The sequence below is a fragment of the Rhipicephalus microplus genome, chromosome 9, assembly GCF_043290135.1.
Source record: "Rhipicephalus microplus isolate Deutch F79 chromosome 9, USDA_Rmic, whole genome shotgun sequence".
Classification (NCBI taxonomy): domain Eukaryota; kingdom Metazoa; phylum Arthropoda; class Arachnida; order Ixodida; family Ixodidae; genus Rhipicephalus; species Rhipicephalus microplus.
The window spans coordinates 90,594,773-90,618,356 of NC_134708.1; the positions used below are offsets into that span (position 1 = coordinate 90,594,773).

Genomic DNA, 23,584 nt, shown 5'->3' on the forward strand with positions numbered 1-23,584 from the left:
GCCGGTCACCGAGTCCCCTCGGGGGAACTAGAAACCGGGGCTCTTGGGGGTGAAGCCGCGTCCCAAGGAAATGTCAAAGAGCCTCCCTCGACGCAAACATCCGACGAAGACCGTTCTGACTTTCCAGTCGTTTCCAAAAGTCATAACACTGTTTCCGCCGACATCACCATACATGTCGATAATCACGTCCTCACTGCCCTCGTCGACACCGGCGCCGATTATTCGGTTATGAGCAGCGCCCTGGCATCCTAACTGAGAAAGGTAACTACCCCTTAGCAAGCACCGCCGTTGCGCACGGCAGGGGGCCACCTCCTCACACCGACTGAAATGTGCTCAGCCCGCGTTCGAGGCCGTGCTTTCACGTTCACAGGGTCCTTCCTTGTATTACCTGTGTGCTCCCGTCCACTCATTCTGGGGCTGGACATTCTTCGCGAACACGGCGCAATTATTGACCTACGAGACTTGCAGGTGTCGTTCGAGGACCCGTTTCATCCTGAACCGGAAAACGCCTGCTCATCGAAGGCTGCCCTACGTGTATCCTCCGAATCTGTTACTCTGCCTCCCCAGCAGCCTTTTTATCAACGTTGAATGTGACCAAGACGTCCCCGATGCTGTGATTGCAGAAGGAAACTTGTCCCTACTTTTTGCACAACAAATCTGCGTTGCCCGAGGTATTTTTCAGCCCAGTAAAAAGCAGGTTTGACTATTAAACATGAATTTCAGCGAGGAGTATCACCATCTCTCCAAACACACTGCGGTCGCATACCTTGAGATATTGCCGACGTCGCTGGTCCCTCAACATTATCTGTTCTATCGTCGAGCGACGATTCCGCCGTGACATTCGCAAGCACTCTCGACGTAAACCAGGGTCTACCGTCCGCACAACGGGAACGTCTTTTGAAGCTACTCGGCTCATTTCGCGACTGCTTCGCTACGACTTCGAAAGTTAACCAAACACCGCTTGCCAAGCATCGTATCATCACCGAGCCTACCGAGAGACCCATTCGACAGCATGTCTACAGAGTCTCGCAAAAAAAACAAGACGTTATATGCCAACAGGTGCAGCAGATGCTCAAGGACGATGTCTTCCTGCCATCGACCAGTCGCTGGGCGTCCCCTGTTGTGTTAGTTAAGAAAAAAGATGGTAGCCTGCGATTTTGCGCCGACTACCGAAAGTTGAATATGATCACGAAGAAAGACGTGTATCCTTTAACACGAATAGACGACTCGCTGGACCGCATTCGCAATGCTCATTACTTTTCTTCCATGGATCTATGCAGTGGCTATTGGCAGATATCTGTTGATGAGCGCGACCATGAAAAGACCGCCTTCATTACTCCTGACGGACTCTACGAGTTCAAGATCCTTCCCTTCGGCTTATGCTCGGCGCCAGATACTTTTCAAAGAATGATGGACACGGTTCCCTCTGGGCTAAAATGGCAATCGTGTCTTGTCTACCTTGACGATGTGGCCGTCTCCTCGGACACGTTTGAGCAACACGTCCAGCACTTACAGGCAGTTCTTCAGGCGATTCGAACAGCTGGATTTTCACTCAAACCTGAGAAATGCCACTTTGCATTCGAGGAACTGAAATTTCTTGGTCACGTTGTCAGCCACGCCGGTATACACCCAGACCCTGAGAAAACGAAAGCTGTTTCCGCATTTCCTGTCCCAACGAACAAGCGCGACTTCCGCCGATTTCCGGGACTCTGCATATATTACGAATCGCTGAACTGCTAAATGAACTTACGAAAGACGGCGTGCCGTTTGTTTGGGGTCATGATCAGCATCACGCCTTTGACACGCTACGAAACCATCTCCAAGCCCCACCTGTACTCGGTCACTTTGACGACTATGCTGCCACAGAGCTACACACGGATGCCAGTAACGTCGGAGTGTGAGCTGTACTGGTTCAATGGTAAAATGGCGTAAAGCGCGTGATTGCCTATGCGAGTCGAACACTATCATCTGCAGAGAAAAACTACTCTGCAACAGACAAAAATGCTTAGCCGTTGTTAGGGCTATAACAATGTTTCGCCCTTATTTATACGGTCGACCATTCAGGGTAGTCAGCGACCACCATTCTTTATGCTGGCTCGCCAACCTCAAAGACTCTTCTGGTCGTCTAGCACGCTGGAGCCTATGGCTGCAAGAATTTGACGTTACAGTCATTCACAAGTCAGGACGCAAACACACTGATGCTGACGGTCTCTCACGTGCGCCAATTGGAAGTACGAACGCGGACGTTGAAGAGGATGATACATTCCTTTCCACTGTATCAGCAACCGACTTGGCTCAACAACAACGTGACGACATGGAGCTAAGCCCGCTGATTGACTACCTCGAAGGCCGAAAACGCAACCTTCCGCGAAACTTCGCACGTTCGCTGGCCTCGTTCTACATCAGGGATGGAGTCCTCTATAAGAAAAATTTCGGCCATACCCAGGCTACTTACCTACTGGTTGCGCCGACGTCGCTTCGGGACGATATTTTACATGCTTGTCACGATGAACCATCATCCAGACACCTTGGCTACACGCGCACATTGGAAACAATTCGCCGCTCATACTACTGACCTTGCCTCGCGAAGACAGTCAAGCAGTACGTCCGCACATGCCACGACTGCCAATGCCGTAAGACTCCACCAGTCTGACCAGCACGACTACTACAGCCTATCGCCACGCCGAAGATACCATTCCATCAAATTGGCATTGACTTGCTTGGCTCATTTCCCATCTCTTCGTCTGCAAACCGGTGGATTGTGGTTGCCACCAATTATTTAACGCATTACAGCGAAACAAAGGCCCTGCCCAAAGCTACCGCAGTCGAAATCGCAGTTTTTCGTCAGCAGCATTGTACTTCGTCACGGAGCGCCAGCTGTGATAATTACTGATCGTGGTACAGCTTTCACCGCAGAGATGCTTCAAGAAGTGCTGAGACTAAGTGGTACAGAACATCGGAAAACCACGGGTTATCACCCCCAAACAAACGGACTCACAGGACGGTTGAACAAGACCATTGCAGATATGCTGTCTATGTATGTGGCCGTTGATCACAAGAACTGGGATGATATACTCCCTTACGTAACATTTGCTTACAATACAGCAGTCCAAGAGAGTACAGGTTTCACCCCATTTCGCTTAGTTCATGGTCGAGAGGTCACTACAATGCTCGACGCAATGCTCCTTCCCAACAACTTGAGCACGTTCAACGCGGACGCTGTATTGTTTGCTCAACGCGCCGAGGAGGCCCGTCAACTCGCCCGACGCCGTATCAGGCTTGCCAAACTGCCGACGCACACCGCTACAACCTAACACACCGAGAGGTTACCTTCCAACCAGGCGATGAAGTTTGGGTGTGGACTCCCAGTCGACAGCGTGGTCACTCTGAAAAGTTCCTTCGGCGCTACTTAGGCCCTTGCAAAGTTCTGCGCCGACTCAGTGACCTTACGTATGAAGTTCCCCCTGAAGGCACCTCAAGACGTTTCCGTCGGTTTCCACAAAGTGATGTGGTACACGTGTCAAGGCTCAAGCCATAATTCTCGCGTCATCCATCGAACGTGGACTAACTTACCATGCAATGACTATTTTTGTCACTTTCGTTTCTTTTTGATTGTCTTGTGGCCTAACTCCTTTTTTTATTGAGTACTTCTATGTCACCAGCCGATTTTTTTCCCTTACGACGGAGCTGTTGGATTGCATGGTAGCATCTTTTTTTTCTCATTTTTTTTTCTCAACGCTCATTACCAGCATCAAGCTGATGCTTTTCGAGGAGAAGGAATAATGTCACAGGTAATGGGTATGAGCCATCAACTGTAGATGAAATCCCTTGGAAGTGAAGAGAGAAGAGGGCTTTTGCTTCCTGGTCTGAGGGCGAGCAAGACGTCGATTCGTCGCTGTCTGTTATTACGTTCGCGGCAATATCGTGCATTGCGACATATTCTTGCGCGTGAACGCAAGCACTGCGCATTTGTCGATTGAAAGAGTGAGCCCCTGACGTCGTAGATATTTGTATGTGATCGTGACTGCATGCTGTAGTCGAGGTCGCAATTGTGGACGAGTATTTCCGGATGCCCATATGCATATGTCAACAGCGTATGCGCTGATCTTAACCGTGCTGGAAGTTCTGCTGCTAGGCTGATCATTGTAACATTGAATAGGATCGGGATGAGAACTCCTCCTTAGGGAACACCACGATGAACATTATATCGATTGGTGTCTCGTTATTTGCCGTCATGTGAATGGCGCGGTCCCTGCGGTAGCTAAATATCCAAGCATACAGTCGTCCACCGATGTCAAAATCTTCCAATGCGTCAAGGATCGCATAATGCAGCACAGTATCGTAGGCACCCTTAATGTCTAGGAAGACCGCCGCCACTAGTCTGCGTCGGCTTCTTTCCTCTTCAGCGCTGGTGATCAAGTCGACCACACCATCAATGGCAGATCGACCTTTTCTGAAGCCGTTCATAAATGCAGGAAAGGAGTTGTTGCTCTCTAGAAGCCACTCCAATCTTGACAGTACCATTTTTTCCATCACTTTCCCGACGCAGCTGGCTAAGGCGATTGGTCTGTAGGAGGAAAGTGCATAAGGACACTTCCCCGGCTTAAGCAATGCAATACTGCGACTGCATTTTCAATTCGCTGGGACTTCTCCTGACTCCCATGAGGGGTTATAATGAGATAACAGGATACGTCGTGTTTCTGTATTAAGATGGTTGAGTGCAGCATACGTGATTCCGTCAGGTACTGGTGCCGATGATTGGCGGGAGGCAGAAATCGCAGCGTCAAGCTCATGCATTGTAAAACGTGCATCAAGGCGCTCGTCAGACGATGTAGGCGCAATGGTAGTAAGAGGCTCATTAGTGGCAAGATCATCAGTGCTGTCCACAATGAGGCTACAGTAGTCACTGGCTATCTCAACTTCTGTCCACCCGTGATGTAGAGCAACAGCTTGAAATGGGTGACGTTGTTTAGGAGCTGTCTGCAAACTTCGTACCACCCGCCAGATTTCAGATAGAGTTTGCCTGGTGTCCAGAGATCTACAGAATTTTCTCCAACGTTGCCTGTCAATCTTGTCAAGTTGCCGAAGAACATGTCGTTGAGCTCGACGACAGGCGGAAAGGTCCAAAGGCGATTTCGTTCGTCTGTATCGGCATTCGGTACGGCGACGGATTGCACGAAGGGCCTCGTAATGGGAGTCAACTGCTGATCTCTGCATCGGTAGGTTAACCTGTTTGGTTGTGTCACGCAGTGAAGAAGCAATGATGTTCTCTACCTCGGATGGATCAGTCGTGTGCTCACAGCCAGACTTGACAGATGCCTTTAACAGTGTCCAGTCAGTTCGACGGATGTAGCGTGTGTGCGTGTGGGGAAACCACCTGAACTGAACATGGGTTGGAAGGTGGTCACTGCCGCGAGTGTCCAAATCTGTGCACAAACATGCGGAAGACAGAAGGCTTCTGGAAACAAAACAGAGGTCAAGGCAGCTGCTGTAGGACGTGCCACGAACAAATGTAGGTGATCCGTCGTTAAGTAAGCTTAGTCCATAGTTGCATATAAAATTGGCCAAATCCCTTCCGCGATAATTCGGTGTAGTGCTACCCCAGAAAGGATGTTGTGCATTAAAATCGCCAATCACAGTGTGTGGCCTTTGTGCTGCTTGAGGAATTGTCCCTAGGTGGAAGCAATCTATCTGTGTGCTTGGGTGTACGTATCCTTCTATTATACTGAGAAAATCCAATTTTTATGTGTTATAGTTAGGCTCACGTAATCATCGCTGGTATGCGACGTGACTTCGTGTCTCAAGAACGTCAAATCACGGCGTATACAAACGAGAACTTTGCTCGTACGTTGATCACTGCGGAACCAAATCTGGATATATCCAGATATACGAAAAGTCGAAACCATATTCGGTTCACATATAACAATAACAGGAAATTGATAAATAAAAACCCATTGTCTGATGTCTGACAGACAGCCACGTAGGCCACGAGCATTTCATTGCATAACAAGCGACTGGCGCATGCGTTCTTCGAACATAAATGCCATTTTCACCTACTGAAGAACCAGTAGAAGAGGCTCCAAAACCTCAAGCAGCTGCACAGCCGCCTTAGCAGCCGGAGTGTTTAGGCTGCTGAGAATCTTACGTATCGAACCCATCAAATTTTAAGCATAGCCTTGACATCTGCGTTTTCCATCTTATTGTTTTCTTCATTGGGGGTAGGGGCTCTATGTGATGATGGCGCTATCGTAGCTCTTGACGGTAGTGAAGGCCACTGAGTCTCCGACGTGTTGAGAGCCAAGGACTGGTTACATTGTACTTGCGTAGACTGTAGTGGCATTTGAGCATCTGTATCCTCCTTTCTGGCCGACAAAAGTAGGCTAGGAGGTGGTGAGGGCACAGTTTTGTGTGTCGAATTCGATGAGCTATGAGCACTGCTGCTTCCTAGTCGTCGGATTCGCGAACGATGTTTACGGTGCCGTACAACCCTTGCAGCTTCTCTGTGAGTGGAGTGGTCTCGAATCATCTTCTTCAGGATACTAATTTCATTCCTCATTTAGGGACATTCCTTTGATGTTGCGTCGTGGGCGCCTGAGCAGTTTGGTCATTTGGCCACAGCATTGCAGTTATCACCATCATGAAGGCTACTACAATGCTTGCAGGTTGCTGCACCCTTGCAAACTGCACTAACGTGCCCAAATTTCATGCCTTTATGACATTGCATAGCTTTTGGTACGTAAGGACGTACCGAGTGCTTCACGTACCCAACTTTTAAAAATGTTTGGCTACTATAACTGACAAACGAAAGGTGTATGTGTTGCTTCTCATGTGTTTTATTTCGAATGTAGAATGACTGAATTAAATAATTGTGGTTAAGGTCTAGAAATGACGCTAGGCAGCGTCTGAGTTTTGCGAAATGTTTAGTGAGGGCGCTAGTCACTGCCTCGCTTCAGGCAATATTGCTAATAATGATTCATAATCAAACAAGCGCTAAAAATTACACATACTCAGAGAGGGCGCAGCCAAGCGTTCGTAAGTGTCCTCTATGATTTTGTGTAATTTTTAGCGCTTGTTTCATCAGAAACATTTACCAACATGCAAAACTTGCAATTATCCTAATTGCTAATAATGTCTCCAATACTGTACCGAATTCATGTGCGGCGCCATTTGAAGCACTTCGTCCAGTGCAAACGTGAAAGCTGCGGTCAGTTTACAGGCATGGCGGAGTGCCCTTCAACTTCGGTAGGCAGGTGGCCTCGCGCTTCTGGGGCCGAATTCACAAAGCTTTCTCTTTGGCTACGCATTTTCTTAGTCAAAAATTCTCTTATCTGGAGGGATTACTATAGCGCGGGTACGAATTTAACTTATTCGGCACTTAAGAGGGCAAGGAGGACACACGATAGCCGATGAAACGACAAAGAAAGAAGTGTGTGCCGATAATATCAAGGTAGCACGCAAAGTGTCTAGCATCGAGAGTGTACGATGATAGCCAATGGCTTGCTGCATCTAAGTTTCAGTTCCGCGAGTGTCTGCTACAGCGCTTACGATATGCCGCGTACGTTGTAATAGACGTTTTGGTGGGCTGTGCAAAGCCAAGCATTCGCCTTTAATCAACGACTGTAGCTAAAAAAATAATTCTTTGGTGGCCTTAAGCCACCGAGCAATCCATGCACTATCTCGCCAAGTACAAGTAAACAACACTCCACGTGCACCACATAAATGAAACCACACATAAATCGATGCATGCAATGTTTGAAAATGTGCCTCGAATGTCTTCCCCTATTTAACGCGACCAGTTACCTTACATTTCATTGAAGCTGCGCTGCTACTTAACTAATTCGGTGCAATCTAGCACGGTATAGTGGTGAACGTAACGGTGTTTTGTACCTATAGTCAAAGGTAGCCTTTGTTACAGTATTCTTATTACAAGACACATGAGCGACTTTGGTGCCTGCAGACGAATTGTGCGGAACTAGATAACAGCAATAATCAAATGAAATTGTGAGCGCATTTTCGCTGGTTCCATGCACCGCAGCATTTTTATAACGCCGGAATGCGAGAACGTGCATACGCTTACGCTTAGGTATATGTCTACGTAAAATGAGGGAGACTCGTCGGGAGGTGTCTCAGTGCTAATGCTTTTCACAAAACACGGTGCAAATATTTCGTCCAGCGTTGTTTGAGTGCGCAAACAAAGCAAGGGACGTATATACGAGTCTTGAGGTCGAGAGACGTTATCACACGCGCGAAAAGAATGAAGACAGAGAGAGAGAGACTCTCGTTTCGGCTTCGCGAAAGCTTGAAATTGATAGATAACAAAGACAATTTTCTGGCCCAGCAGACGTCAGGGAAAGTCTCCGCAAAGCAGCGTCAGATGCTCGGAGAGCATAAAAAAGTGGAGTACGCGTTATATGGGAGTGACAGCCACTCAGAAAGCGAGATGAAGTGTGACTGTCCTTAGATGTGAGAATAAATGCTAATTAGGAGAGTTGAGTTAATGAGCCAAAACTTTTCTAAATAACGATAATGGAAGCAAACTGAGCATTCATCTAGTGAAAGTGACACTAGTGACAGTGAACTCATAATAGTTGATTAGCGTTGTCACAGGCCGATATATATTTTTATTTTCTTATTTATATTTGGCAAACTATGAGAAGGCAGCCCACGTTAGAGCCGGCTGTCCCAACGTCATGACAGAAATGTACAAGAATAAATAGCGCACGGTTATACAGTCACACGTGGCGGTTTCTATCTTCTAGTAACCTTGGGCAAATGCATTCTAACTATTTTTTCTATTTTTGACAAAGTTTCACAGGACGTTTTTACATTTGGCTTCATTCGAAGGAATGACGATATATCAGCAATAGAACGAATGCAAGCACTGCTGCAGTGGACGAGCGGTTACAGCGCTCAACTAGAATCTAGGAGGTACTTGGTTCGATTCGCAGGATCACTGAGCACTTTTTTTTTTTCAAGAGGTTGCCCGGCCTGACCTTATGCGTGGTGGCGGGTACTAATTTTTTTAGAAGTAGGCTTTTGCACTTGCTTCTTTCACTCCCCTTTTGACCCAAAAGCGCTGTACTGTGCTCCTTAAAAAATTAAACAATTCAGGGTTCATAATTTTCTCCTCCAACCTCTCTTATCGCAAAAGCGTCCAGGGCTGAAATATCAATATCATACCTGGTATATTACTTTTCACGTGTTTGCATATTCGACCAGCAATCAGTCTTCACCGTGTTTTGAAGAAAATCTACACATGCAGTGAGCTAACTGCTTGCAGCCAAGTTCACTGCCTTTGTAGGGACACGCTTTCGTGCTAATTTGGTGGGCATCATCACATGCAGCAAGACCAAAGAGCACGGACACTTAGAGCTGACGCAAACAGAGTGATTAGTTTGTGTCTTCTCTTCCGCTATTTGTCATGCTGCACGCTTCAGTGTAATGTCGCTGTCAATGGTTAAAATGAACTATAGCAGTTAATAGAGTTCTGCTGAGAGGGTCCCCTATTGTCCAGAATGGAACAGAACAATAGCAATTTGATTTGTGTGATAAAGAGATACCCTGCTTTTGGTTACTAGAAATAATTTCTAAACTGAAGTTTATGTTTTATTAACAACAGTTCCCGTGCAGATGAAAGGTGCATGGACAAAATTCGTGTATTCAGCTTGACTAGGTTTGTGACCTTAATTGTAATTGCGAACCGGTATCACAGTATGCATAAATATCTTACAGATATACAACCACGGGTGATAGCTTGCTTATTCTGATTAAAATTGAAAGGTTGAAATCGACATATTCAACCAACGCAATGTGTATTAGATATGCCATGTAGAGTAGTTATGCTCTAAACTAATATTCGCAGGTTCGTTCCCTTTTACCCAATTTCTTGCCCATGACTGTAGGTTGGTAAATGAAACAACTTCTTCGAACACACATATTCTGTGTAAGGTTACATTTAGTTTTATGCAGTACAAAACAATCTGAAATGTATAATGGCTCATAAGAGAAATAACTAGAAACAAATTCAGCCAAATCATTACCGAACTTACTCACCAATGATAAACGGATTCTCATTTAAAAGATACACACATACATACATACATACATACATACATACATGCATACATACATACATACATACATACATACATACTTACATATACGCACACACACATATACATATGTACACCCATACATACATACATACACTCAGGTGTAAATATTAATATGAATGGCTATAAAACAACAATTCTAATACACTCATTTTGAATATACTACAGAAAGTAACTTACGAGAGAAATCCACCGGCACTGTTATGTCTGAACACGGTGTTTCTCGAACCATCTCGCAAAAGCTTGATGCATAGTTTTCCGCTGCTGCCCAGTGACAAGCAGTTTTTTATAAAAAAAAACACAAGAATAAAGCCCTCGACAATGTCATGCTAAAGAAAAGGGCTGTGCATCAATATTTTGTACATGTCTGCAATATCACTCTGTTTATTTACATAGCTTGGCTCATTCACAACCCACTAACAAAGCATCTTAGGACACTTGGGCTGAAAGTTGGCACAGCGCGAGTAAATTCTAGACAATACATGAATAATACAATTATAAGCTACTAAGCTCCTTGGTGCAAACAGTGTTTATATTGACAGCTATAGGTGCCATTTTGTTTCCCCAAAACACTTCTCAAAAGTAGAATCAACTTTACTTAGCTAAAGGTTTCTATTCTGGCGCATCGTGCTGGCTCAACGGTGGAAGTGACTCTTTAGGCCAAGAAAACAAAGACCAATTATTTTTCCAGTTCGTGAATTCACCCCATGCTAACATTGAGGCAGCTGGTAAGAGTGCTTTTGGAGAGAGGAAATCACCACATTCCCACCAGTTGTGGCCTTGGGTAGCTACTTCACTTCGACAAAAATGATGAAAAACACTCATCAAGAAGACTTCAAAGTTTGCACATCAACACAGATCCCATACAGCTGTCTATTAGTCTGCTTGAAAAATATTGAGTTTACTGGTGGGCAAAGACTGTACACTATGTGAGGTGATGCTCCAGTGCACTGCATGTATGTCTTGCTGCTGGCCTCAACTGCGATGTTGCTCAGCACATATGTGTAAAATAACAACTAATACTATGCCACTGCAAAGTAATTATGTGTCATTTGCATGAAACAGGGACCACAATAAAAGAACATAACAACATTTGCCTTCACAAGGTTAAAAAAATGTAAATAAATTTCCACAGAGTTTTCACAGTTCATCTGAGGATAGTAATATTGGTTGTAAACACATTCTTACTTCCACTAACAAACTATTTTAAGATGCCAGATTCAATATTACAGTATACCAGCACTTTTGCAGAGCTAAATAATTGTACAGGCTCCTAGAAAAACACAAGTGAATGCATGCTATAGCTACTTATAAAAATAAATACTTTTATTTCTAGTCTTAGTAGAGCTGCATAGATGATAAGTCACTTGCATTACATTAAGAACAAACCTATCCGAGCAAGGTATACATTAAAAAAGTTACACTTACACAGTAGATAAGTAGACTGTTGAAGGACGGACAGGCAGTGGGATAATACCCAAGCACTAAAATCTACTGTTAAAATATACTAGGAGTAGTGATGATCCTCTTCCTTCCAAATAAAATAATCCACATAGATTCACTTCCCAGAGCTTATACACTCATGGCATCATTGGTGCTATACAAATGAGTGTACACTGAAGGATTACATCGACTAAGTGCATGATTACTGCATCCATGGCTTTACTTCTTGTACTACAAAGAATGCAAACACAGTTACCATTGGCGACCATGGATGCTGTGATTTCTGGCATGTAAATGAAGAGGCACGCAGGCACTTAACACACATGTTAAAAACTTCAGCTCAAAAATATTTGCCCACTAAAACTACAGCAGCCTTTAAACTAGTGTCATAGTTTGGTATCTTCCATGCAAAATCTGAATAATTTCGAATGCAAGCAAATGAACTGCTGAATAATGCACTGCTAAGAAGTTAAGCAGCAGCTGCTCCTGACATCACTATGTGCTCTTTCTGCTGTTGTAAACTTTGAGCAGGAGAACAGTCACTGGCAGTCCCTTTATACTTGTTGGTCTTCTGTGCTCTGTTCTTGATACACTGTACATGACCGTGGAGCACCGAACCCCTTGTTACTGCTGGAACTTAGAAAAATACAGATCATTGTTACAACCATGCTACATGAAAGAGTGTATAGTTGTCAATTATGTGCTCATATTTACAGATATTGTGTTTTCTGAAGCCAATGACAAGCCTCAACACACACACACACAAACAGTGAAGACTGAAAATATATTTAATATGATACAAGAGCAAAACTACAATGTTATAGATGAAGGCATGAAACTTCTGCCAGACGTAAAAAGCCAAAAAAGTTCCTTCTATTTTGACTTTACACTAGGTGCGAGAAGCAGACCACAAATAAGTTCACTAAGAAACACAAGTTAGACTCTATTACAACACAACAGCCAATGTTCATAACTTTAAGGCTGTCTAACATAGCCAGCTCACCGTTCTGCGTATAGGAGCAAATGGGCAGTCTAGAAGACACAAAGAAGTCGTGGATTATGAGTGTGCTTGTTGCTGACATCTGTTATTATGAATGAAGAAAACCTTTCAAAAATGCACTTCATCAGGGGAAATAATCATACGCAACAAACACAACGGGCTCCTACAGGTGCCACCAACACTCACCATTATTGTTGATACCAGTGTCCTGTCGGATGGATATGCTGCGTCCTGCGCAGAACACCAAAGGAGCGCTCCATGACTTGGATTGCATGTGTGCAAGCTGCATCGCTCTGCTGCTGAAATAGGCTAGCCACAGACAGAGAAATGAGAAGCCATGGCTTTGAAACACACTGAACGTCACCTTTAGAGATCAACAATGCATACTTAGGTCAGGTACAATTTGTAGAAAAATATATATCACTATGCAATCGTGATGAACATGTTCAGCTGAAACACAAGCAACAGCACTGAGAGAGAAAACGCTACATTAGGTAAAAGATGCAGTTACTGGCCCTATATCATGGGAGCTTCTTCAATAGGTCTTTCTCCTTGCAAGTTGTGAACAGTGAGGCAATTTTCACCCACTCGCTATTTCCTTCCAGAGAACTTGATCCACAGAGGGAGTCACAAGCTCCAGAGCTCAATAAGGAATCAAAGTATTTGTGCTCGTTTCAAAGCACAAGCTTTTGAGTCTCAGATTATTGAAGTTTCATTCATAAGCTGCAGGCTTTCAGCTTTCAACATTCTCAATTATCTTGCAATTTAGTTCTATAAATGTTGAATAAGAATTATGTGTAAGAATATTACAGGTATCCACTGAAAGCAACCATGCTTGGGTTTTCAATTTGTGCGCAGTAAGTGGTGTTCACGTAATCGTATGTAATAAAGAAAAACTAACCTTGCAGCCAGCCGTTAGGCAGTTTCGTGCCCTCGAAGCTCCCAAACAGATCGCAGTCCTTCCAGATGAGGCTGCCATGCATGCTTCCATGCCACATACGCTGAACGATACCAGTCCCAGCAGTGACATAGGCTTGCATAGTTAGGAGAACGTGCCCTTCCTATTCTTGTACAGGTGCTCCAAGTTATGATGAGGAGTGATGTGCCAGAATGTGCAACCGATGCATCACAGGACCTTAACAAACCAATCTCTGCGATCTGTGAAGAGCCAAAAACGAGATATTTAAAAAGAATCATTAAAATCACTCACTTCTAATACTTATTTGAGAAAGCTATCACTTCGTTAATGTGACCAAAATCTGCTATAATCACTTTGAAATAAACTGAAGCCTCATGTAAAATTTACGTATCACAATATATATGTCCTACTGAAGTACAGTACTACCACAGTGGTAATCGTCTAAAGAACTAATTTTCCAAAATAACATAAATTTTTCAAGTGCAACCTGGCTCCTGAAAAATAAATTCACATTAACTTTCCAACTATCAAACGTGGTCAATCGACAGGCCCAACCTCATAATCAAACAAAAACTCACTTGTATCAAATCACAAAAAACTTTTTATGTATTTGCTCCATAATATATGTATGTATATAACAGTAGTAGTAAATTTTTCATGCTTCAACTTACCATAGAGAAACATTACATCTGATGGGCTTAAAAACTTGCACACGTTATAGAACTGCGTGAAATATAGTACCGGGGAAATTTAGTTCTGCAAGTTGAACTCACCGAAGGCAGCATTTAGTAGCCGTCGGTGTCATGAGGAACCAAGTACGGCCAACAGGCAAAGGGCATCTGCAGACTGGAAGCTGCCAATGACAGCAATGAAGGGCTGGCCAGGCGTGCACGTCCATTGATAAAGTGTAAGAACTGGCCATGACCGGCTGTTGTCAAGGCTCTAGTGCCGTGCAAAACGATGGCCAGACGAACTCGGAAACCTGTAGTTAGGCGATATTGGCCTACAGCTTCATCCAAAGCAAGGCACCGGTGAAATCTTTGGTTTTTCTGGGGGCCGGAGGGAAGCTTGACGTTCACGGGCTCTCGCTGCCACATAGAACTCTCAAGTTGTTACCGAAGAATAGTCTAGGCGAGCTTCCAAAGTAACACGATCCCCAACAGAAAGTAGCATCTCGCAGTTTTGGTTGATCACATCACAGCGCTAGGACTATGGTTATCACAAAAAGGAGAAGTGACGACTTAACAAACAAAAGCGCCAAGCTACCTCACCACAACTTCGCAGGGCAAAACAGTTATCAACGCTGTCTTTCAATTTTTGGTCACACGAGCACAGCTTGTTCAGAAGTCTTGGAACGTCACACAGCACCACTGTTCACAACGAACATCGTTTCACTCCCGAACAGTACATTGCTCTCAAGTAAATAGAAGCGTACGGGCTAACTAGTGGCGAAGCAAGAACCGAGCGCGTAGTTCACACGTTTCCGTACGTACTTGGGGTCACTCAAGTAACGTGTCAAAACGCTGTCAATCCGAAATGTCGCACAGCACCCAACTGAGAGACTCTAAAGTCAAGCGAACGAACTGTTACCGGCACACAAACACACATTGCAGGCTTCTCGAGCGCTAGTTGCCGTCGATACTTCGATGCCAATCCCCGCTTGATAACCACACCAACGCACAGGCTTCGCTGCGCTTCACCGTACACCATTGCACTGCCACAGCTTTCCGCACTGCTTACCCACACCGAAAGAGCTGCTGTAATCACAACACATCCGGTCGAACGCTGAAGTAACTCGTGCGAGAAGCGTTTGCTGAAAGTCGCACCGACCGATATGCTGTTTACGACGCCATGTTGTTTTCGACAATTGCGCAGCACATAAGAGAGCTCTTAGAAAGTACTTGCACTATTTTCACGGCGTGAAAAAAATTTCTTTGATGAGCGAGGGGGGTGATATGACGAACAGGACAGGCGTGCCAGATGAAAGAAGTGATTTGGCAACGTCACGGAGTGAGCTGATGTAGAGGGTATTGCTTCACAACCAATCACAAGCTGTGCCTGTCGGCCAAGCCGTCGTCTGCTCGCGTTTGTCGTCTGCTTCAATCAGAGCATGCGACAGAGGATTCGCCTTCGCAACGCTATTATTCTCAGGTCAAGTGGTCGCTGCATCGCACAAAATACATGCCAGTGGCTCGCTCTATCTTTGAATGATGTTCGTGCGCCAAGTTAAATAGCTGGTATTTGACGCAGGGATGAATTCAGTCAAGGTTTGCTCCAGAATCGTGAGGGTTTGCATATTTTTGGTGTCATACAAAGTTACTAGGGTCATTTCATTCCGATTGCTTGCCATATTATCACGGTCCATATCAGTGTCTGAACAGTGAGGGTGAAGATGCATGATTTGTTTGTAGTTCCATGCGTAATCACGCGCACCCCTAATAGGCTTTGGTTTACAAAGTACGCTTTGTTCCAGATCGTCCCAAAGTGTATCGACAGCTGTATTTCAGAGATCGCAACCATTGGACAGTTAGAGCCAATGAAAGTACACTAGAGCACAAACTTTATGAACCACTCACTGAAAACTTTCTCTCATTTTTATTTCCAATAGCGTGCAAAGAATGTGCTCCCATTAACCTCTTTGGTGGTAATTTCCACCAATGAGGCAAGGATCTCGAGTCGCACTTTTAATTGGATGAGATGGGCGCAACACAACAACATAACAAATAAGGTTGATCCTATGCCATGCCGCGTTCGAATGCACCGAGCATTCACGTATCACATTGGTTTTCATCCAACCACAAATCTTTACATGCGTAGTTTTATGCCATTGACGCCCAATAGAATTCTTCAATTACTGCGACTTCGAACTTATTGGACGATGGTGGTTGTCAACACCATCCACTGCGTACAAAGGAAACAACACGCGAAGCTCAAAGTGCCGAAAGAAATAAAAACGCACCAGCAGTCATCAGGCAGCCCTTAATGGCCGTGAATTAACTCAAAACCAGCCAGGGCACCAAAGTATACCGCCACGGCAGCAGGTTCTAAGTAGCCACATTGTTCCTAAGTGTGGTCCGGACCACTCTTAGGATTTTCTCTCAGCCATGCTGTTTTTACGCACAATTTCGCTTCGTGAATCCACTTACGAGCACTTTTCGGTGACGTAAGCAAATATAGCAACTGCATCACTATCGCTGACATGTTCCCGGGCAGTCACAGCGCACTTTATTTGCAGCGGCCGATGTGACAACGATGGCCTCTTATGACGTTTTTTAGTTTCGTGAATTGACTTACGCAACAAAATTTCTCTTGCGCAAAAATGTTTTCGTAAGTGAGTTTTGTGAATCCGGCCCCTGAAGACTAGCTCGCGATTGTAGTGGCTTTTATGGAGTAGCATTCACATGTAGTTTCGAGAGTTGTCGAGTTGGGAGTGCACTTTATTTTCGCCGACCGTCGACGTTTCCGGCAGAAGCTGGTGGATGCGCTGAACGTGGAAGGACCCATGCACAAGAAAATTGATATTTGGCAGGAATGGGGGGGGGGGGGACAGGCCTACGATGGCTGTCACGACGCCGCTGCGGTCAATGAGGTGCGAAGGTGGGCAACCATCGCAGGCTCTGGGTGATGTTCTTCTACATAGCTGTATATTTTCAGGAGCACTGAAGGAGTCATGCACCAGGTTACAGGGGCCGTGATCTCCAATTTAGAGTGACACTATGCCTGAGTTGCGTGACAGAGATCCCCTTTCAAGAAGTAAGCACACTATAATGTGAGCACGTTATATTGCGAGGTTTTGAGTGGCACCGATAAAGTCTTCGATTGCTTATTGGTGGTACCTTTAGCGGATTTCGACAATGTTGTGGAACATGTAAATAGTGTAGGAAAAAGATAATTGAAAATCACATAAAATAATGAAATGAAATCTCAGTTGGGTGCCCTTTCAGTAAAAAAAAAAACAAGAGACTAACTGATAAGCACGATTGATTGATTGATTGATTGATATGTGGGGTTAACGTCCCAAAACCACTATATGATTATGAGAGACGCCGTAGTGGAGGGCTCCGGAAATTTAGACCACCTGGGGTTCTTTGACATGCACCCAAATCTGAGCACACGGGCCTACAACATTTCCGCCTCCATCGGAAATGCAGCCGCCGCAGCCGGGATGCGAACCCGTGCCCTGCTAACTGATAATCACAAAAAATGAATTGCATTCAGTCAAAAGCGCGGAAGATCATTAAGCACACAATGAGTGCAAAACGTCTGCGCAGAATTATAGTACGAATCATTGCAAAATAGCCAGCGTAATAAATACATACGGGTTGAAGCGGTACGCTTAGACACTTATCAGCAGGCTGACGTTCCTGCTGCTGCAAGGGAGTCTTGGAGTCAACCGACGAGGCTGCAGCATCAGGAGCACCGCGACGCGTAAGCACCATAAGAACGATCATTTTCATCATCTCTGGTTGTGTTTGCAGTTCATAAGTTGTTAATTAGTATGTTCTGCACACGCACGGGATCCACTGCTTGATGCAAAAAAGGGTGGGTGCTGCACCTGCTAAGTTATTTATTGGAAATGTGATTGAGTGATTAATTGATATGTGGGGTTTAACGTCCCAAAACCATTACATGATTATGAGAGATGCCGTAGTGGAGGACTTCGGAAATTTCGACTACCTCGAGGTTCTTTAACCCGCACCCAAATCTGAGCTCATGGGCCTAAAACATTTCCGCCTCCATCAGAAACGCAGCCGGGATTCGATCCCGTCACCTGCTGGTCAGCAGCCGAGTACTTTAGCCACTAGACCACCATGGTGGGTGGTGGTCTAGTTGTGGTCTAGTGGTGGTAGCCATGGTGGTCAAAAATGTCTTCGAGAAATTAAGCTCTCGTATGTTATTGAGCTAGCCAAACAGACCTTATTGTGGTCATTACAAGTTTTATTGATACCACAATATGCAGCACAACAGCAGGAAATGCTGCATGCATTTAGTGCTGTAACGTCCTGTGCGGCTACCATGGCGACCACGATGGCTGACACGCTATCGCCTTTGTGCGCCCACGGCACCCGCTGCCTCGAACAGGGTGACGAAATTATCCAAGTTCGTAGATCTTGTGGCGTCATTTTACAACAGGCACAAACATTTTTTATGCTCTGTCATTTTAACTGCATATAAATGTGGAAAACAAACCGACTAGCGATGAAATAAATATGCACTATATTGCTTTGTTGCTTCACCTTCAGGGACTGAAGGCGTTATCAAAGACAGTGCGTAAGTTTATACACAGTGTAAGCGAAACAAGAGTGGGGAAAAATTTTGCTAAGAGTGAGTATGCACCCCATTCAACAGCAGCTATAAAAGTAGTGACTTCGGTTAGATGGGCGATAAACGAGCATAGGTTATTCCATTCGTTCAAGCTAATGGCAATAATTAGGTCGTCAAACAACTTGGCATGTGAAAAACGACCAAGCCTGGGTGGCCTAATACTGCAGCCTTGCTGTGTTGTGTATTTCTCAGTTTCCGGTATTCTAGTGCTTTAGGCATTACCTTTACGTTGTGTTTTGGATTGCGTTTTCGTTATCTCTGTGGATGGTGGGGACACTGTATGAAAACTTCTCCCTCTTCAATGTACACGCATGTGTTTGGCTGGTTGGTGTACTGCATTGCTTGTAATAACCAAGTCAAACCGAGGAAGAATTTCTCTTTTTTAGTGTTGTCATTGAAAGTCGATGTGCGATACCTTTCTGCGGTTTACAACAAATTGATATTGTTTATATGGGTGTTGCAACATTGATGTCTCAGCTGCACAGAAACTTCCTTTCTTTGCCAATGCTGTACAGGAAAGCAGAAGAACTGCCCAATAAAATATTGTGTTGGTTAAATTTTTATATTCTTGAAATAAACGTTTAAGATGATATCTTGTATCCGCACTGCCTTATGGACACAAGGACATCAGTAGACGCGCGTCGGTAGAAAGACGGAGCAAGGGGGGGGGGGGGGTGCTGCGGTGTAACCTCGTGCTCCCACTGGTGAAAAATTCTGCGCACGCCTATACATTTCCTCATTTTTTACAACACGCGTTCGGTGCTAAATAAAGACTATCCCCAAAGGGTCGCAGAGACCCTCTTTTACGCATGCTCCCCAACTGAAATACCTAATAGTAATAATAATAGTAATAATAATAATAATAATACTAAGTTATAATGATAATAATAATAATAATAATAATTAATATTATTATTATTATTATTATTATTATTATTATTATTATTATTATTATTATTATTATTATTATTATTATTATTATTATTAATATTATTATATCATTAATATTATTAATATTATTATTATTAATATTATTACTATTATGTGGAGTTTAACGTCCCAAAACCAACATATGATTATGAGTGACGCCATAGCAGAGGGCCCCGGAAATTTTCGAACAACTGGGGTTTTTTAACCTGCAGCCAAACATAAGCACTCGGGCCTACGGCATTTGCACCTCCAAAGAAAATGCAGGCGCTGCCACCGGGAATCAATCCAGCGACCTGTGGGTCAGCAGCCCAGAGCCGTAGCTGTTAGACCACCAGGGCGGGGTCACTGTAATGCCTGAATGGGCTATGGGCATGAGTGTAAATAAATAAAAAATAAATGAATAAATATCTCCGCAGCGTTTCTATAGTGTCGAAGAGCCACTGATCTGTCTATATAAAATGTGCATCACCACTGCTTTCAAAGTTCTTATTGTTTTCTATAAAAGATCTTGAAATGGATGCCATTGGGCTTTGTCGTTCATTAGTGCACACTGTCTCAACAGCTGTACGTTACGTGTCCTGACACAATTTTTATGTATGATCTTTTTCTGAAGCTGCTGGCAGTATTGACGAGGCTCTGTAGGGGTTGGGTTTGGCCTAATGGTGCCAACATTAAAACGCCACCATGCATGCTGAATAGTGCACCTCATAACTATCAATGAAGTTTCGCATCAATTCATTCATCCATATATGCGTAGTAGCATGATTGTCTGCCATTCTAAAGAGCTCGCTTCGAATATGGCCCGAGCGCTGAATTTTATTCACTTCATGGGGATCATTTGCCCTTCAATACCACCGCGAAAGGCGGCACTGTATTTTTTGCCACACGAGTTCATTCAATATTACGACTGTATGCACTAATACACACTTAGTTGTACTTGTGGCGCACAGCCGTACAAGATAGGTCATGGTGTGGGCGTCACATGGTTGGTGAGAAGTCTTACAAGACGTGCGCTGCGAGGGTGCCGCATTATTCACTTCACTAGCTGCAAATAGTGTTGGTTGTGCTCTCACGTCTACCTACTCCTAGTTTGGCCTGTACGATGGTAAATGTAAAGAGCCACTAGTGTGCAAAGATGTAAGCGTGTAGACAGACATATGGACAACAATTTTCGAAGTGCCTTTGCTTCACTAAGAAGTCCTTTGCCAATACTCAACAACAACAGTACTCAACAACGTTCAGTTCAAATAATGAACACACAGACAATTCTGGCAGCACAATGCAAAAAAGGACAATGACCAAGTGATTCTCACAGAACGCTTGTGCCCGTGTCTCAGTATCTTCATTTTGCTTTCCTGCAAATCCTGCGAACTACCGCTGCCTACTTTGCGGTGATGCTTCAAGACACACCTGAGAATGTTCCTGGCGTGCACCCGTCACGCCGGGCTTCGTCGTCCAGTAAGCGTGGCAACGCGTCGAGCAACACGGACAGCGAGGCAACCGATTTGTACTCGAATGGCTTCGATTCATCGGATGATGACTTCACGGTCGTCATGAATCGAACTACAAAACGAAGACTGCTGCTGACGGCGTCGTCGGCAAGTGTTTTCGCTGTTAAGACTGCACCACAGCGCTGGCCGCACACCATGCTGTTCATGCCCGAAGACCCTGCGTCCAACTTGCGACTCCTCGACAGGCAAGTTTTTTCTGTGCTTCTCGAGGTAACCACGCTGATTGAGATCAAAGTCGCAAGGATCAATGCACGGAAGGATGTACTTGCCGTAGACGTTATGACTGTAGCGCGCTGCAAAGCCTTCGTAACATAACAGAAATCGGCAACGTTAACGTTCGGTCAATGGTCGCTACAAATTGTAATAACACTGTAAGCGTCATTTATGATGCGGATCTTTCCATCCCAGCTAATGACCTGCCAACATTAAAAGAACCAGCTACAGAAGGCACTCGCACCACGCACATCACCAGGCTTGGCAACCCACGCTGCTTTAGGCTTGTGTTCGAGAGAGACAGCCTTCACTCGCATGTAAAAGTTGGCCATGTTCTCCACTCAGTACGTCCATACGTACCGAAGACACTGCAATGCTACAAGTATTTAAAGATGGGACACGTGAAAGGTGTCTGTGAGAACAGTGTGTGTCCGCAAAGCGCTGAATCTCACTCAAAAGACGCCTGCGGTGCTACCGTGTTACACTGTCTAAACTGCCACGGCGCTCGTGAAGCCTGATCCAAAGATTACCCGCGGGTGCGAAACAAGCACGGGGTACTCAGGCGTAGGGTGCGGGTCAATTCAACGCATAAGGAAGCTGCCACTACACTTCGCCGACGATGGCGTCAAGGGCGAAGACCATCACGAAAAGACTGCTCTACCGATAGAGAGATGCCATCCTCTACAAAGTGGCTGACCCACAAACACCGAACTCAATGAATACGGATACTGCCAAACAGAAGAAAGGGGCAGCAGTCGCACCTTCCGAACAGTGGTGCTCACTTCCACGAAGTCAACCAACTTCCGCGTTGCATCTAGTCCCGCCGCCCTCGACGACTCCTCTAAGCAGTGATGCGACGAATGAAGATCAAGTTATGAGCTTGCTGCAATCGCTGATGAGTGCCATGCATGTCCTACGGAGCAATATGAAGACTTTGTCTGGGCAGACCGCATTGCAAGTGCTGGACACCCTGAGTCCGGTGCTTGCAGCTCTAGGGTGAAACCATGGCCAGTGAGGCAGCGTCGTTTCGAGTGGAAGTCAAGAATTCATCTGTCTTTCAGTGGAACGCCAGAGAACTTCAGTCGCGCATGTCTGGCTTTAGACAGTTGGTATTGTGATTTGCGAGCTCAACGTGTCTGCTTCAATCAAACCGTATGGTGAGTGCTTTATGTCCTCTACTCACGGATAATGCAGCAAGGTTATTGTATTCATGCGCCGTGACCTCACTTAAGTTCACCACACAGTCTCGCCTGATGAAGAGAATCAATATGTGTGCCTTACTATGGAGAAGGATGGGGTTACTTTCAGGATTTTCGGAGATTACTTATATCTCCATAAGGTCGCCTTGACAACGAGCGCTTACACGGTATTCTGACATCAATTTCAAGCCCATGGGTGATCATTGGAAACTTTAATACCCACCACTTCTTATGGGGAAGCTCCAGGGTCAACTCCAAAGGAAGAAAATCGGTGTCCTTAGTCTCGGAGTATGAACTCTGCGTTTTTATGTGGGGAGCCCTACATAATGACGTGGATTAGCCTTTAGCAGCTGCCTGGACCTTACATTGCTTTCTTACTCACTTACCAGGAAATTGCACTGATTTTGGGATCTGGAGACGTGGGGTAGCGATCATATTCCAACTTACATGTGGATAAAAGGTTTAACCAGCGCCAAGTCTTCAAAAGACCTCAAATACACCGATTGGCCGAAATTCAAAGTGTTAATGAAAGACTGCTTTACCGACAGCTCATCGTATAACCTAGAATACTTCATAAAGGATGTCCTGCAGAATACCACGCGTTCAATTTTGACTAGTCACAAGCGCATCGATTTCAACATTGATCTCAAGAAACTTCGCGCAGTACGTCGTTATGCAGAACGTAGGTAACGACGGACAAAGTGCTTTGATGATTTGAGGCTGCCAAGACGCATTCAAAAGCAAATGTAGTGGCACATAGACAAACAGGCTTGGTAACGGTAAACTTCCTTCTGCTAGTCGATGGTTCAACGAAAACCCCTATCCATGATATGGCGAACTGTCCGGAGTCTTAGCGCAACCTTTAGTCAGCGATATCCCTTTACATCTCTGGGACTTCACCTACAATGCAGAGGGATTGATGTCGCAGAATG

General features: G+C 44.9%; 2 protein-coding genes across 2 annotated transcripts in view; one reads left to right on the forward strand and one right to left on the reverse strand.

The window, feature by feature from the left end:
* The window catches only part of LOC119163154 (uncharacterized), a 511,564-nt gene that overhangs the window by 419,058 nt on the left and 68,922 nt on the right, over window positions 1–23,584 (forward strand). The gene's annotated exons all lie outside the window — the stretch shown is intronic.
* Window positions 11,421–15,321, reverse strand: LOC142771994 (uncharacterized). The gene is made up of 4 exons (XM_075874053.1): window positions 14,248–15,321; window positions 13,457–13,713; window positions 12,742–12,864; window positions 11,421–12,191 (listed from the first exon to the last, which is right to left on the reverse strand). Exons 2-4 carry the CDS (start codon window positions 13,593–13,595, stop codon window positions 12,025–12,027), a joined length of 429 nt encoding a protein of 142 aa, XP_075730168.1. The 5' UTR covers window positions 13,596–13,713; window positions 14,248–15,321; the 3' UTR covers window positions 11,421–12,024.